This window comes from Equus caballus, chromosome 17 (genome assembly GCF_041296265.1).
Source record: "Equus caballus isolate H_3958 breed thoroughbred chromosome 17, TB-T2T, whole genome shotgun sequence".
Lineage (NCBI taxonomy): Eukaryota > Metazoa > Chordata > Mammalia > Perissodactyla > Equidae > Equus > Equus caballus.
Window position 1 is genome coordinate 37,476,850 of NC_091700.1, and position 15,608 is coordinate 37,492,457.

The 15,608-nt window shown below is 40.1% G+C and overlaps 1 protein-coding gene across 1 annotated transcript in view; it reads right to left on the minus strand.

The window, feature by feature from the left end:
• Positions 1-15,608, minus strand: part of LOC100630841 (phosphatidylinositol 3,4,5-trisphosphate 3-phosphatase TPTE2) — a 125,927-nt gene that overhangs the window by 101,533 nt on the left and 8,786 nt on the right. Inside the window, 4 exon segments of the mRNA XM_070239623.1 lie at positions 754-801; positions 6,873-6,926; positions 7,810-7,857; positions 14,963-15,054. Coding sequence (XP_070095724.1) covers positions 754-801; positions 6,873-6,926; positions 7,810-7,857; positions 14,963-15,012 — 200 coding nt within the window. The 5' untranslated portion in view covers positions 15,013-15,054.

Genomic DNA, 15,608 nt, shown 5'->3' on the forward strand with positions numbered 1-15,608 from the left:
TTATTTGGAAACTAGTATTTTAATCTTCCCTAGAAATAGGGCTTTCTATAGTTGTAACGAAGATCTTCGGCCGGTCAAAAAGCCTAATGAATGAAGATATTGAAATACAATTCTTCACTACTGAACCTTACCCTCACGTGTAATTGCATCGAGGTTGAATTTAGCTCAAAATTCAACTCCAGGTTGTAGGCACACATTTCCCCAGCTCCTCCTAATTTCCTGATCCTCAACACCCTCCACCACATCCTGACCCTTCATGTATCATGTATGTCTTTTCTGTTCCTCATACAGGGTTCAGATGACTGCAGGTCTGAGGCACGGGCTCCCTCCAGTATGACGGTGGCTTGGCATTCGGGACACCAGCTTTAGATGGCGGCAGAGCTCTGGAGGCTGAGGAAAGGAGCCGAGGTCTGTTTAGCTCCATTCTCTTCTGCTGAGAGCTCCACTGCTCCCTCTCCACTGCTACCGTCTCCTTGCTCCAAATAGGATTCTCTCCTCTCCTGGCCCACTCTAGCAGAGTCTTACACACAGGCATTCTGAGAGTTTCCTCAAAGCTTTGGCTACTACTTTCTAAGGCTCACAAACAAACCGTGAGTAAGAAGTCTCCCTCTTATGACTCCTCCTTCCTTTGGCCACCTAGGCCCAACAGGAAAGAAAGTTACCTACAGAAGCTTATAGTCTCTTATGGAAACCTGTTGTTGCCATCGGTGCCCCCCGTACCTTTCACCACTCAGATCACTCATGTCAACTCACCCCATCTTGTCACTGTTGCCAGACGACATTCGGGAAGAATCCATAACCCTGCCATAGAGTAAAAACCATGTACAAAAAATAGAGTCAGACATCTTGGAAGATAATCAGGTTCTTTTTCCCAACAGAATTGCAGCACACAAAAAGTAAAGTCACGAGGAAACACGACAGAAACAAAAGCATCCGTTTCAGGGTCCAGCACTGGAACCTCTGACACAGTTTCCGGGTTCTGTATGTGCGTGTGTGCGTGTCTGTGTGTCCCTGTGTGTATCCACTGGAAAGAGAATGAAGGGAACAAGGGAGACATAGCATTCATGATTACACCTCCTTCCTTCTTCACCGTTTTGTTTCTCCTTCATGCACTCTGGAATCAACTTGGGAAACGTGAGAGGGATCTGAGTGTGTCGGGATGGGGAGGTGCATCCAAGTAAGAGCTAACACAGAGATATAGATAGAAAGAGCATACACAAGAACAATGAACATACAGTGTCAGGGCCTAGTCCCTGGTTGTTATTTGGTAGGAAAGAAACAAGTAGGAAGGTCAAGGATGACCAAATGATGATTAAAAGATTTTCTGACCTGCGTGAAGACCATGCGTTTACAATGATTCTTTTTCTTTTTCTTTTTCTCTACAGTCCTTTCAGAAAACGTTATCTGGTTATATTATCCAAAATCAAGACTTTTCACCTCAAAACTGGCTTGGGTAATCTTTTCTCTATTTATCTTTTTCTTCATCTACAAAATAAGACACTTGCAAAATGCACTTTGAGTCTGTCACCTTCACAGTATCATGCTAATATTCAGCATTGCACAAATATTATTGATTTTTGGACAGCCTGCACTCTTCACCAAATTCTTTCAAATTTCATTAATTCTGTATCTGGCAACAATATACATTAGTATATATATCTTAAAGTTCAAATACACTTAAAGGTTCTCATCAAAGTAACACACCCTGATAATTTCCAGAGAAATCATGGGTTCCTATCAAGACGCCAAATGGTACAGCATGTTGCATCCTCCTCCCAAAACTTCAGAAGTCCTAAGGAACTATGCATTCCCAGAAATAACAAGAGTGACAACCCTGGGAAATGACAGAGGCCTGAAGGCTGTCTCTTAATTGGTGGGTAGCCTGGGGTTAGGGGCAGTGGGTGGCAGCCTTGAGGGGCTCAGTGTGAGGGAAAATTTTAAGGACCGTTCTTGCCTCTCCCCTGAGTTGCTTGGAAGCGATCACTTTCCTTTCTCAGTAGAAACAAGTAGCAACCACCCAGATGTAGCTAGGATAAAATTAGAGTAGCATTAGGTTAGCTGATGAAAGCAGGGAAGGGCTGAACAATCCTTGATCCTTCACTCCTCCACCTCCTCCGTCTCCCAAGCCCCAGGTGACAACCTCAAATGCCTCCTCAAATGCCGCTTTCCCCAGGAGCTCAAAGGTGACAGATCCTGACCACAGGAGTTGAGTGGTCACAGTGTTTCACGGTTTCTGAGACTGTCTGCGCCTGGGGCCATCACCTCCCCTCATATTAAACTTACTTAGAAAAACACACCTTAGGCACTAGGTCTCAACAAAGGTGACTATATAATACAGCACCCAGGAGAGGACACTTCTGAGAGTGAAAAGGACACACTATTAATAATTATTCTGAGATAACAGCCACAGACTGAGATGGTCCCAAGCAAAACGTTAGCCCTTCTCTAATACAAGATGCCAGACAGAGTAGCCAACAGCCACAAGGAATGAAAGCTCACAAGTCAAAACAATTACACACCTGAGGAGTACAACGACTGAAAAAGAAATACAACAAAGTGAGCAACATATACCATTTGAAGTAGAACTACTGGAACATACTGGAACATAAGCATGACAAATACACTTAAAGATACAAGGGAAGATGTTAGTAACACGAAATGACAATGAGAAACCATAAGGAAAACCTCATGAGGAAATAGGTGTAAAAGTACGATTGTTAAAGACTTAAGTCATGGGATAAATAGCAGTGTGGATACATGAGAACAGCAAATTATTTAGACATGGAAAATGACATTGAGAAACTCTCCCAGAAAACAGAATAAAACAATAAAGTGAGAGAATATTTAAAAGAACAGCAGTGTGATATGGTGGGTAAAAAAAGACATCTAACATCTGAAATAAATGAAATCCAAGACATCTAAGATGAAAAAAAAAGAAAACAGAGAAGAGGACATATTCAAAAACTAATGAAGATAAATTTCACAAAGTTAAAGAAGGAAGTAAAAAATTATCTGTAAAGGATCCATGGAAATGAAGAGAAAATTCTAAAAGCTTCCAAAAAGAGCAAAGAAAATAAGAACAGACTGACACGATCTCTCTCCAGAGCAAACAGAACACATCTTGTTTGAGAGCACACAAGTGACATTTATGAAAACAGACAACATATTTGGACATAAACAAAGCATTAATAACGTGCACGGGAGCAATATCATATAGATTTTCTCTGACCGTATCGCAACTGCAATAGCTTTTTAAAAGTCAACATAATACCAAAGAAGAAAAAAGTTGAAGGACTGACATGAGCCAATGTCAAAATTCACTATAAAGCTACAGCAATCAAGACAGTGTGGTACTGGTGAAAGAACAGACAAATGGACCAAAGGAGCAGAACAGAGAGCCTAGAAATAGATGCCCGTTAACATACTCCACCGTTCTTTGACAAAGGAGCACAGACCATACAATGGAGCAAAGACAGTCTTATCAACGAATGGTGCTGGAAGAACTGGACATCCACGTGCGAGACAATGAACGTGCACATGGACCTTTACACCTTTACAAAACGGAAATCAAAATGCATTATAGACCCACATGTAAAAAGCAAAACTCTAGAATTCCTACAAGACAGTAACACGGAAGAAAACCGAGATGACCTCTTTATAAACATGACTTTCTAGATGTGACAGCAAAATCAAGATCATGAAAGGAATAACCGATAAGCTGGACTTCATTAACATTTTAAACTGCTGCTCCACAAGACACAATGTCAAGAGGATAAAGTCACAAGCCACAGACTGGGAGAAAATATTTGCAAAAGGCACAGTTGATAAAGGAATAACAAATATACAAATACGCAAAGAAATCTTAAAACTAAACAACAAGAACACGCACAACCAGATTAAAAAATGGGGCAAACAACTTAACAGACATCTGGCCAAAGAAGACATAAAAATGGCAACTAAGAGTACGAGACGATGCTCCACATCATATGGCTCCAGGGAAATGCAAATTGAACAACAATGAGATACCACTACACACCTGTTAGAATAGTCAAAATATGGAACACTAACAACAGCAATTGCTGACAAGCATGTGGAGCAATGGAGACACTCATTCAGTATGGGTGGCAAGGCAAAACGGACCAGCCACTCTGGAAGGCAGTTTAGGGGTTTCTTACAAAACCAAGCATAACCCTTAACGTACGATCCAGCTTAACATACGCTCCTTGGTATTTACCCCAAGGAGTTCAAAACTTACACGCAGATGAAAACCTGCACACAAATGTGGATAGCAGCTTTACTCGTAATCGCCAAAAAGCGGAAGCAACCAAGATGTCCTGCACCAGATGAACGGATAAACAAACCGTGGTACATCTCGTCAACGGCATATTATTCAGCGCTAAAAAGCAACGAGCTATCAAGCTGTGAAAAGAAACCTTACATGCATGTTACTTTGTGAAAGAAGCCAATCTGAAAAGGTTGCATACTGTATGAGGCCAACTATATGACATTCTGGACGTGGCAAAATTGGGGCGACAGGAAGAGATCGGTGGTTGCCAGGAGTTGGCGGGGAGAAGGATGAATAGGCGGAGCACAAAGGATTTTTAGGGCAGTGAAAATACTCCATCGTTATGAAACTCTAATGACAGATTCATGTCATTCTACTTTTATCCAAACCCAGAGAATGTATGACACCAAGAGTGAGTCGCAATGTAAACCATAAATCAGATAATATTCTATTATGGCTTTCATTTTCCAATTCTGGTAATCGTATTATGGTTACGGAAGTGAAAATTTTCTGATTTTGATCACTGTGCTGTGGTTAGGTGTCCCTGAAGGTAGAAAAATAAAACTGAAATATTCAGGAGTAAAGGGTATGTGGTCTGCATTTTCTCTCTAATGATTCAGGAATAGAGCCTAAGTGTGTAGGAAGGTGTGTGTCACGTGTGTGTCTATCAAACATCTTCTGCCTCAACTCACATAAAAATCAGGTCTAGATACAGGTATATTGAGAGAGAGAGCTCTTTCTATGTGTATATCTATATCTAAACGTATTTTCTTTCTCTCTCTCTCTTTCTATATATATCTATAGATAGATAGATAGATAGATAGATTTATGTCTATATACCTACCTATCCATATGATGGGAGTAACAAAGGAAATGTGACAAAATGTTAACAATTGGAAAAGTAAGTAAAGGGTATACTGGAGCTTTTGGAACCACTTGCGAGAAATTTCTGTATGTGTTGGAATATTGTTCAGTCTTAAAAAGAAATGAAATTCTGACACATGCTGCAACATGGATTGACTTTGAGGGCATTGTGCTAAATGAAATAACTAGTCACAAGAAGACAAATTTTGCATGATTCCACTGACATGACATACCTAGAGTAGTCAAACTCACAGAGGCAGAAGGTAGAATGGTGGTTGCCAAGAGCTTGGGAAAGGAGCAACGGGGAGAGTAGTTTAATGTGTACAGAGTTTCAGTTTTGCAAGACGAGAAGAGTTCTGCAGGTTGGCCGCACAACAATATGAAGGTACCTAACGCTACAGAATGGCACACTTAAAAATGCTGAAGATGATCAATTTTAGGTTACATGCATTTACCACAATTTAGAAATCTGCATAAGTTTCGAATTCTTACAATGGAAAAAGTGTTTCAAAAATAGCTCTCCTGGTGCTTGTTCTGGTGAAAATGAGATTGGGGAAAAAAGGAGATAGTACAAAAAAGCTGACGTTGCAAAACCAAAAATTTTCTGTCTCAACTCATCCTACATCCAACCTATTCTACCAAGGAAACTTGAAAGTGCATTTAGAACAATGCCCCTTATTGAGTCTATGTCTTGATTTGCTCTGTCAACCTCCTGACTAAAGACTCAAAGGGCTATCTTCACTGTGTCTCTCCACACTCTGTCTGGAGTCGGCTCCCTGTTTTGTGGTCAGCTCTCACTCTTCTCAGCATTCACGTGGGAGAGGGAACATCGAGCTGCACAGACTCTCCAGCCCTTAAAAGCCCATATAGCGGCAGAGACAACATACCCTCTCCTCATCCCACACATCACCCCTAAAGATGTCCACATACCTGGGAATGCACAGTCTAGGAGTGCATCTCTAGAAGAGCCTACCTCTCTAGAAAGCTACAGTTGGTACGTCTACGGTTCACGATTGGAGTTTGTATTGTTTGTAGAGCCTCAAGCATGACCCCTCATTGCCTTGCCAGTGCTACTAGGATTGAGCCAAAACCATTCAGCAGAGCCTACAATGCCCTTCAAAATCTGGCCCTGCCAGCCCTCATCCTTGTGGCGCACCTCTCTCCCCTCAATCCTGTTCTCCAGTCCTGACCTCCTTTTATTTCCTCCCAAGAGCCATATGCCTTCCAACACTGCTCAATGACGTCAGAAAAAGAAGTGAGAGGTATAAGGACTGGACAGGAAAAATGAAAATTATCGCTGTTTTCAGATGACATGACTAAGTACACGGAAAATTTTTGTTCCATCTAATAAGCACTTAAATGGTATTTATTACGTGCCAGACATCGTCCTAAGTGTTTAACACTTATTTGGTCCTCATAACAAATCATCACGGAGCCTGGAGAGTTCTTCTGTGTTAACGTAAACACCAAGAAATGCAACAACATGTCATTTGAGATTTCCTACATGGGACAGTGATGTGACCAACTTATTTGAACAAGAATTCTGTGAATCTAAGAATATGATAAACATGACTTAGCTCAGTGGATCCGAAATTTTAGAAAAGATCTTAGAATCATTGTCCAGAATACTCCGCATTCCCATGGATAATGCCGCGTCTGCATTTCACTCATTCTCTCTCTCTCTCTCTCTCTCTCTCTCTCTCTCTCTGAGTATATACGTCACCTTTTGTTGGTGGTTCCATCACAGATTACTTCTGTCAGTTCATCGGGGTCATTTCTAAAGAATTAAAAGCATATATGATCAGACTCCTAGTGACTTCATAGAGTTACACTCTTGTTTGCAATTAGTTACAAGTAGTCTTCAAGTGGTAAACTGGTTGAACCCTAAAAAATTATGTGGATGTTAGTTATTTGGAAACTAGTATTTTAATCTTCCCTAGAAATAGGGCTTTCTATAGTTGTAACGAAGATCTTCGGCCGGTCAAAAAGCCTAATGAATGAAGATATTGAAATACAATTCTTCACTACTGAACCTTACTCTCACGTGTAATTGCATCGAGGTTGAATTTAGCTCAAAATTCAACTCCAGGTTGTAGGCACACATTTCCCCAGCTCCTCCTAATTTCCTGATCCTCAACACCCTCCACCACATCCTGACCCTTCATGTATCATGTATGTCTTTTCTGTTCCTCATACAGGGTTCAGATGACTGCAGGTCTGAGGCACGGGCTCCCTCCAGTATGACGGTGGCTTGGCATTCGGGACACCAGCTTTAGATGGCGGCAGAGCTCTGGAGGCTGAGGAAAGGAGCCGAGGTCTGTTTAGCTCCATTCTCTTCTGCTGAGAGCTCCACTGCTCCCTCTCCACTGCTACCGTCTCCTTGCTCCAAATAGGATTCTCTCCTCTCCTGGCCCACTCTAGCAGAGTCTTACACACAGGCATTCTGAGAGTTTCCTCAAAGCTTTGGCTACTACTTTCTAAGGCTCACAAACAAACCGTGAGTAAGAAGTCTCCCTCTTATGACTCCTCCTTCCTTTGGCCACCTAGGCCCAACAGGAAAGAAAGTTACCTACAGAAGCTTATAGTCTCTTATGGAAACCTGTTGTTGCCATCGGTGCCCCCCGTACCTTTCACCACTCAGATCACTCATGTCAACTCACCCCATCTTGTCACTGTTGCCAGACGACATTCGGGAAGAATCCATAACCCTGCCATAGAGTAAAAACCATGTACAAAAAATAGAGTCAGACATCTTGGAAGATAATCAGGTTCTTTTTCCCAACAGAATTGCAGCACACAAAAAGTAAAGTCACGAGGAAACACGACAGAAACAAAAGCATCCGTTTCAGGGTCCAGCACTGGAACCTCTGACACAGTTTCCGGGTTCTGTATGTGCGTGTGTGCGTGTCTGTGTGTCCCTGTGTGTATCCACTGGAAAGAGAATGAAGGGAACAAGGGAGACATAGCATTCATGATTACACCTCCTTCCTTCTTCACCGTTTTGTTTCTCCTTCATGCACTCTGGAATCAACTTGGGAAACGTGAGAGGGATCTGAGTGTGTCGGGATGGGGAGGTGCATCCAAGTAAGAGCTAACACAGAGATATAGATAGAAAGAGCATACACAAGAACAATGAACATACAGTGTCAGGGCCTAGTCCCTGGTTGTTATTTGGTAGGAAAGAAACAAGTAGGAAGGTCAAGGATGACCAAATGATGATTAAAAGATTTTCTGACCTGCGTGAAGACCATGCGTTTACAATGATTCTTTTTCTTTTTCTTTTTCTCTACAGTCCTTTCAGAAAACGTTATCTGGTTATATTATCCAAAATCAAGACTTTTCACCTCAAAACTGGCTTGGGTAATCTTTTCTCTATTTATCTTTTTCTTCATCTACAAAATAAGACACTTGCAAAATGCACTTTGAGTCTGTCACCTTCACAGTATCATGCTAATATTCAGCATTGCACAAATATTATTGATTTTTGGACAGCCTGCACTCTTCACCAAATTCTTTCAAATTTCATTAATTCTGTATCTGGCAACAATATACATTAGTATATATATCTTAAAGTTCAAATACACTTAAAGGTTCTCATCAAAGTAACACACCCTGATAATTTCCAGAGAAATCATGGGTTCCTATCAAGACGCCAAATGGTACAGCATGTTGCATCCTCCTCCCAAAACTTCAGAAGTCCTAAGGAACTATGCATTCCCAGAAATAACAAGAGTGACAACCCTGGGAAATGACAGAGGCCTGAAGGCTGTCTCTTAATTGGTGGGTAGCCTGGGGTTAGGGGCAGTGGGTGGCAGCCTTGAGGGGCTCAGTGTGAGGGAAAATTTTAAGGACCGTTCTTGCCTCTCCCCTGAGTTGCTTGGAAGCGATCACTTTCCTTTCTCAGTAGAAACAAGTAGCAACCACCCAGATGTAGCTAGGATAAAATTAGAGTAGCATTAGGTTAGCTGATGAAAGCAGGGAAGGGCTGAACAATCCTTGATCCTTCACTCCTCCACCTCCTCCGTCTCCCAAGCCCCAGGTGACAACCTCAAATGCCTCCTCAAATGCTGCTTTCCTCAGGAGCTCAAAGGTGACATATCCTGACCACAGGAGTTGAGTGGACACAGTGTTTCACGGTTTCTGAGACTGTCTGTGCCTGGGGCCATCACCTCCCCTCATATTAAATTTACTGAGAAAATCAGACCTTAGAGCTAGCCTTGATGGCCTAGTGGTTAAAGTTCAGCACTCACCGCTTCGGCAGTGTGGGTTCACTGTCCAGTCTCAGAACCACACCACTCGTCTGTCAATCAGACATCATTTAAACTGTCATCATCTCAAAGAGATCTTTCCTGACCCTCAACCAGAAGTAGGCTTACACTCACTCCCTATCACTTGTTTAATTTTCAACAGGACTTCTCATTACTGCTTGGTTTTCATTTACTAATTTGTTTTCAGTCTTTTACACCTCCTCTGCCCAAATGTAGACTTCAAGAGAACAAAGACCTTGTCTCTGCTTCTTAATCTATATCATTAGCACATATATTGATGCCAGGTGCATAGTAGGTGCTCACTATATTCTTCTTCAGTGAATTATTAATAAAGTACTAATAAAATAATTAATTTTCTGATACATTCACTGCAGATTTCCCTTTAAAATGTGTTGCCCAAGTTATACTTAAAATATTAATTTATTCAGAACTTTGATTACTCACATATAGGAATGTTTAAACAGAGGAAACTGTATCTGTAGGATTCTCAGATTGGAAATAAGACTAAAAAAATGACCCAGAAATGAGTTCAATTAAGAAAAACCTATTATTCTACAGAAAATCCTAAGTCAGAAAACCATCTGGCACTGTACAATTTTGTCCTCAGATTTGTTTTTTTTTTAATTTTTTATTAAGATTATGATAGTTTACAACCTTGGGAAATTTCAGTTGTACATTATTGTTAGTCATGTTGTAGGTGCTCCACTTCACCCTTTGTTCCCTCTCCCCACCCCCCCATTTCCCCTGGTAACCACCGATCAGTTCTCTTTGTCTCTATGTTTAACTTCCACCTATGAGTGGAGTCATACAGAGTTCGTCTTTCTCTATCTGGCTTATTTCACTTAACATAATACAAAGTTCCATCTATGTTGTTGTGAATGGGACAATTTTATCTTTTTTTCTGGCTGAGTAGTATTCCATTGTATATATATATATACCATATCTTCTTTATCCAATCATCAGTTGATGGGCATTTAGGTTGCTTCCACATCTTGGCTATTGTAAATAATGCTGCGATGAACATTGGGGTGCATGGGACTTTTGGAATTGCTGATTTCAAGTTCTTTGGATAGATACACAGTAGTGATATGGCTGGGTCATAAGGTATTTCTATTTTTAATTTTTTGAGAAATCTCCATACTGTTTTCCATAGTGGCTGCACTAGTTTGCATTCCCACCAACAGTGTATGAGGGTTCCTTTTTCTCTACAACCTCTCCAACATTTGTCACTTTTTGTTTTGGTCATTTTTACCATTCTAACAGGTATAAGGTGATATCTTATTGTAGTTTTGATTTGCATTTCCCTGATGATCAGCGATCATGACCATCGTTTCATGTGTCTACTGGCCATCCGTATATCTTCTTTGGAGAAATGTCTGTTCATGACCCCTGCCCATTTTTGATCGGGTTGTTTGATTTTTTGTTGTTGAGCTGTGTGAGTTCTCTATATATTATGGAGATTAACCCTTTGTCGGGTAAGTAACTTGTAAATATTTTTTCCCAACTAGTGGGCTGTTTTTTTGTTTCAATCCTGTTTTCCCCTGCCTTGAAGAAGCTCTTTAGTCTGATGAAGTCCCATTTGTTTATTCTTTCTATTGTTTCCCTCGTCTGAGGAGTTATGGTGTGTGAAAAGATCCTTTTGATACTGATGTCAAAGAATGTACTGCCTATATTCTCTTCTAGAAGACATTGTTTCAGGTGTAATCTTTAGGTCTTTGATCAATTTGGAGTTTATTTTTGTGAACGGTGAAAAAGAATGGTCAATTTTCATTCTTTTACATGTGGATTTCCAGTTTTCCCAGCACCATTTGTTAAAGAGACTTTCTTTTCTCCATTGTAGGCCCTCAGCTCCCTTGTCAAAGATGAGCTGTCCCCTCAGATTTGTTTTAATGTCTTCTGTTGACACTGTGGGAGTCAAAGCCTCCAGCTAAGTATAATGAAACCTAGCAGAAGTATAGAACTTTGTCTTCTTGCTGTAACATACAATTTCTAAATAGTTATCTGAGAATCTAGTCATAAAAGATTGTCTAACGCTCTGCTTGAAAATCTCTTGCTTAGTAAGCAACATAAAAATGTGCTAATCCTTCACAGAAAAACACGATGACCATCAAAAGAAAATCTCTTACTGTGCCGTCACCCTCAGTCTGCATGTCAGATGTCACACTCTGAACCAAGAATCCACGAAAACTGAATGGGAATAGTCAGCTGCATGCGTAACTGACTACAGATGATGTGTAAATGCATGATGGATGGAACCGAAGTACCATTCAAATCTTCCAAAGTAACTAGGGGGTCTTCTGGTCTCAGCAAGGAAACTAAAAATAATGCCAAATCATCTGTGATCTAACTAATGGTAACATGCAGGTTCTAATGTCATGTAAGGAAGCAGAGCCAATATGCACTCAGGGGAAGAACTCCCGAAGATTTCATGTTGGTCAGTATACCAAGAGCTCCAACCAGGCTGACAGACATTTCCTGGACCACTTGCAAGGTGAGGCCCAACAGGAAGAAAGGGCACAGAACGTCCTTGAGATCACTCAACTGCGTTTATCCTGACTATCCTCATCAACAAAACTTGACTGGGTTTTCTAAGGAGAAATTTATTCTGGGAAGAGAATGTGCCAACCAACTGTAATGAGCATTCTATCCCCTTCCAACTACACATCAGACTGAAATTAATAAACTGGGATTCTAACATGTCGGTTAATATCAGTTAGTGTGCCTGGAAAATGTGAACATGTAAAGCGGAGTAGCAGATGCTCAGCATGTAGTGTCTATCAAATGTAACTGGCAAGCCAATTTGTTTCATCAAGCAACCAACCTGTGTCTAATCCTCTCTACCATTACTCAACACAATAGAGATAGGACTCATGCAACAGCTGTGTGACATTTAAAAGAGGAGGCACTTGATCCGAAAGTGGTATTCAAACTTTCATCTTTCCTTTAAAAAGGCACAAAATTACTTGCTATCATCTCACATGAAAGATTTTTACAGTATTTTAAGAGTTTGCATTCAAATGTCTTTAGAAAGAGTCGTAAGAATAGTCATACACTAAGAAAATGAATGCTGAAATTTTAGAACAACTAGATATTTTAACCTCATAACTTACTTTTTATTAACTGAATCATCTCTCTCTCATTTCAAAAGTATCTAAAAGTAGGTTTTAGACATTGTATTAGGTCTTCCTGGTGACAACTGAAATGTTTGGAGATTCCATTTTTCCATCATTTCAATATATCTGTCTTTTAAACATTCTTTTGCATTGGAAAGTTTTCTTCAGTGGGCTTTTGGACATCACACATGCTTAGTAAGCATCAAGTCTGCAAATGATCTTAAGACAAATGTCACAGGAAATGCCTTCTACAAGACATGTTTCAATGACCACACCAGCATTTGCTCTTATGGCATCCTTGGGTCACATACAATATATTAATAAGTGCATTTCCCAATGTGTATGTAATGGAAGAGTAGTTTGAGGAGATATTAATAGGATTTAATAATAATAATAATAGCACTTATGTGCTAGGTACTATTATAAATACTTTACATAAAATAATTCATTTAATTTTCACAATAATCCCATGGAGGTATATAGTATTATCATCCCCATTTTATAGATGAGAGAAATGGGCTACAGAGATGGTGAGTAACTTGCCCATCATCACCAGCCTGAAATGGTAGAGCTGAGATCTGAATCCATCTGTTAATGAATCCATGCTCTTAGCCACAACACTTTCCTAACTCTCCAAATGTTCAATAAAATTAAGAAATTATTGATTGCACACATTTTTTTGTGTGTAGGACTTGTATACTAATAAGCATTGTGATTATCTGAGAGAGACCAGAGTATGCAAAGATTCCTGAACTTATTTGACCACAAAAACCTCTTTCTCACAGTGGAAATACGTGAGGAACACATTTTAGAAACACTGTATCAAATGGTTTTTCTTTATTCCACCCTACAAACCAATTTTGGACTCTGATCAATAGCTTAGAACTCTAAGCACAGATAGATTATGTTATTCTTGCAAACTGTCTGGAAAGAAGAGCTAGACTATGGGTCATCAAACCCCTTGGCCTGGGCTGATGGTCCATGAAAGGAGCAGTCCCATTTTTAGATGGGTGTACTGATGCCCATGAAGCATGGCTCATAGAAGTCCCTTCAGGCCTTAAGAGAAAAGATTACCTCAAAAAGAAAGACCTCTATATGTATCAGTTGCTTTTCAACAGGAAGACTACCAGGATTGACTGTGCAGAATACACTAATAAATTACATCAGGGAAAAATATTTGGGTAACCAAAAAGGTAAGAATTTGAGTTTCTGACATAGGTAGCCTATTGAATGATTACTGGATTTTCCAGACGGCTTCTGAGAAAGAGAACTGGCAGATACACAAATTACCCCTGAGATCCAGATGACAGGCCAGGACTGCTAAGAATGTTGCTTGGGGCACCAATCTACCCACAGGGCATGAGCTGTCCCTAGATATTACCTGAACTCCTTTCAAGGAGAGTAGTATATGAAACCTGAAAGACTAGCTTGATAAACTGCTTGGGGACATAGATGTGACTCCTTCATGGGACATGAATAAGCAGGTAGCTAAACTGCCTTCTAAGGAAAGTGGGTTTTGCAAACTGACCTGAACTAACTTGGCCATGCACAATTCTTAGGTGCTTTTTGGTAGGAGGAGCCACAGTAGAAATCTAGGGTAGTTGAAGAGTAGCTACACCTTTAAGTCATGCTACCAGGTTACAACAAAAGCAGGTCTTAGACAAAATATGCCATACATACAGACATTCATTTAATGAAACATTCAGTAGTAAGCAGGCACAACCATTTGTAAGCTGTCTGTCCTTTTAGGTCCTCCAAACATCACCTTATATGAAAGGCTCATTTCCAATAGATTCCCCATATTCTAGAGGCTGAAATCTTCCTCAACCAATGGCTTGAGACACTATAAGGATAAAGCCTCTGGCGTCATCCCTAAGGGTATATATACTACAAGCCTCACTCATTTGATTCTGATAACCTGTTGATGCAAGAGTGGGCTGTCCCTAAAATATTTCAGCCAATTCCACAGATCTTGAATATTCCTACAATTCCAACATCTATCATGCTGATTTGCACGCCACTAATGTCACTAAGAAAAATTCATTTGTGACCTTCACTGTGGGAATTAACAGTGTTTCAGGTGTTGATCAAGATGGGACAACGGAAGCCGTTGCAGTGGCCTTCTCTGGAAAATGGCTTCCTGAGTTGAACACTAGCTCACCATCCATGGACAGAGCAACCAGTCACCCCTGGAGGAGCTTGAAGGGACCATGACTGGCACATGCATTTTATTACTGGCACACTGCCTAAGCTGTGCTGTTTTTAAGGAAATTACAGGCATAAAACAAGGTCTTTAAATTCTGAGTTTGACAAATTTCATTTGCATACAGTCTACATCTATTATGAAAGAAGGGACGCATGTATTCCCTATTCGATTAACCAAGGCTGAGAATTATGTTTAAAATTCAGTGAATTTGAATCTTATCACTTACGTATTACTCCTGCAACAGCTGAACCAGAGATCTAAACTATTCCTCTTCATAGTATTGTTGCAGTCATGTGGTTGAATTTACTCTAAATCAATCTAAGAAAAGGAAAAGCATGCATTTTTATATTCAATGAGTTTAAAACACAAATGATATTCCCAACTTAGAAAGAAAGTCACACATAGAACTTACTAGGTATGGATCAGCATTTCTAAAGTTTTGAATCCACAAACATGAAATCTACAATACTGTGCAATTTTATCAATCCTGTGAAATAGGCATTGTGTACTTGCCCTCAGTATTTTATTTTAGTTCAAGAAATAGAGGAAAACATTTTTTGAATGTTCAATAAAATTCAAGTTTGGCTCAAGTATAGGGCGCTTTAAAGATTGTTCACTTGCTACACAGGACCCAGAAAGTGAAACAAAACCCGTTTCAAACCAATTTTACATCATCATAGTGAATCACGATATTTTAACCCTGAAATAGTCTGTAGAATAAATCAAAGGACTAGGAAAGCAAAGAGATGTGCCTCTCAACATTTCACAGAGCAGATTTATGTCATGTAAGAAAACTGGAAGTCACTAGAGAGTAAAAAGACACTACCAAGTACACTGTCAAGTTAATCAGTAGCAACATTATATCTACACTG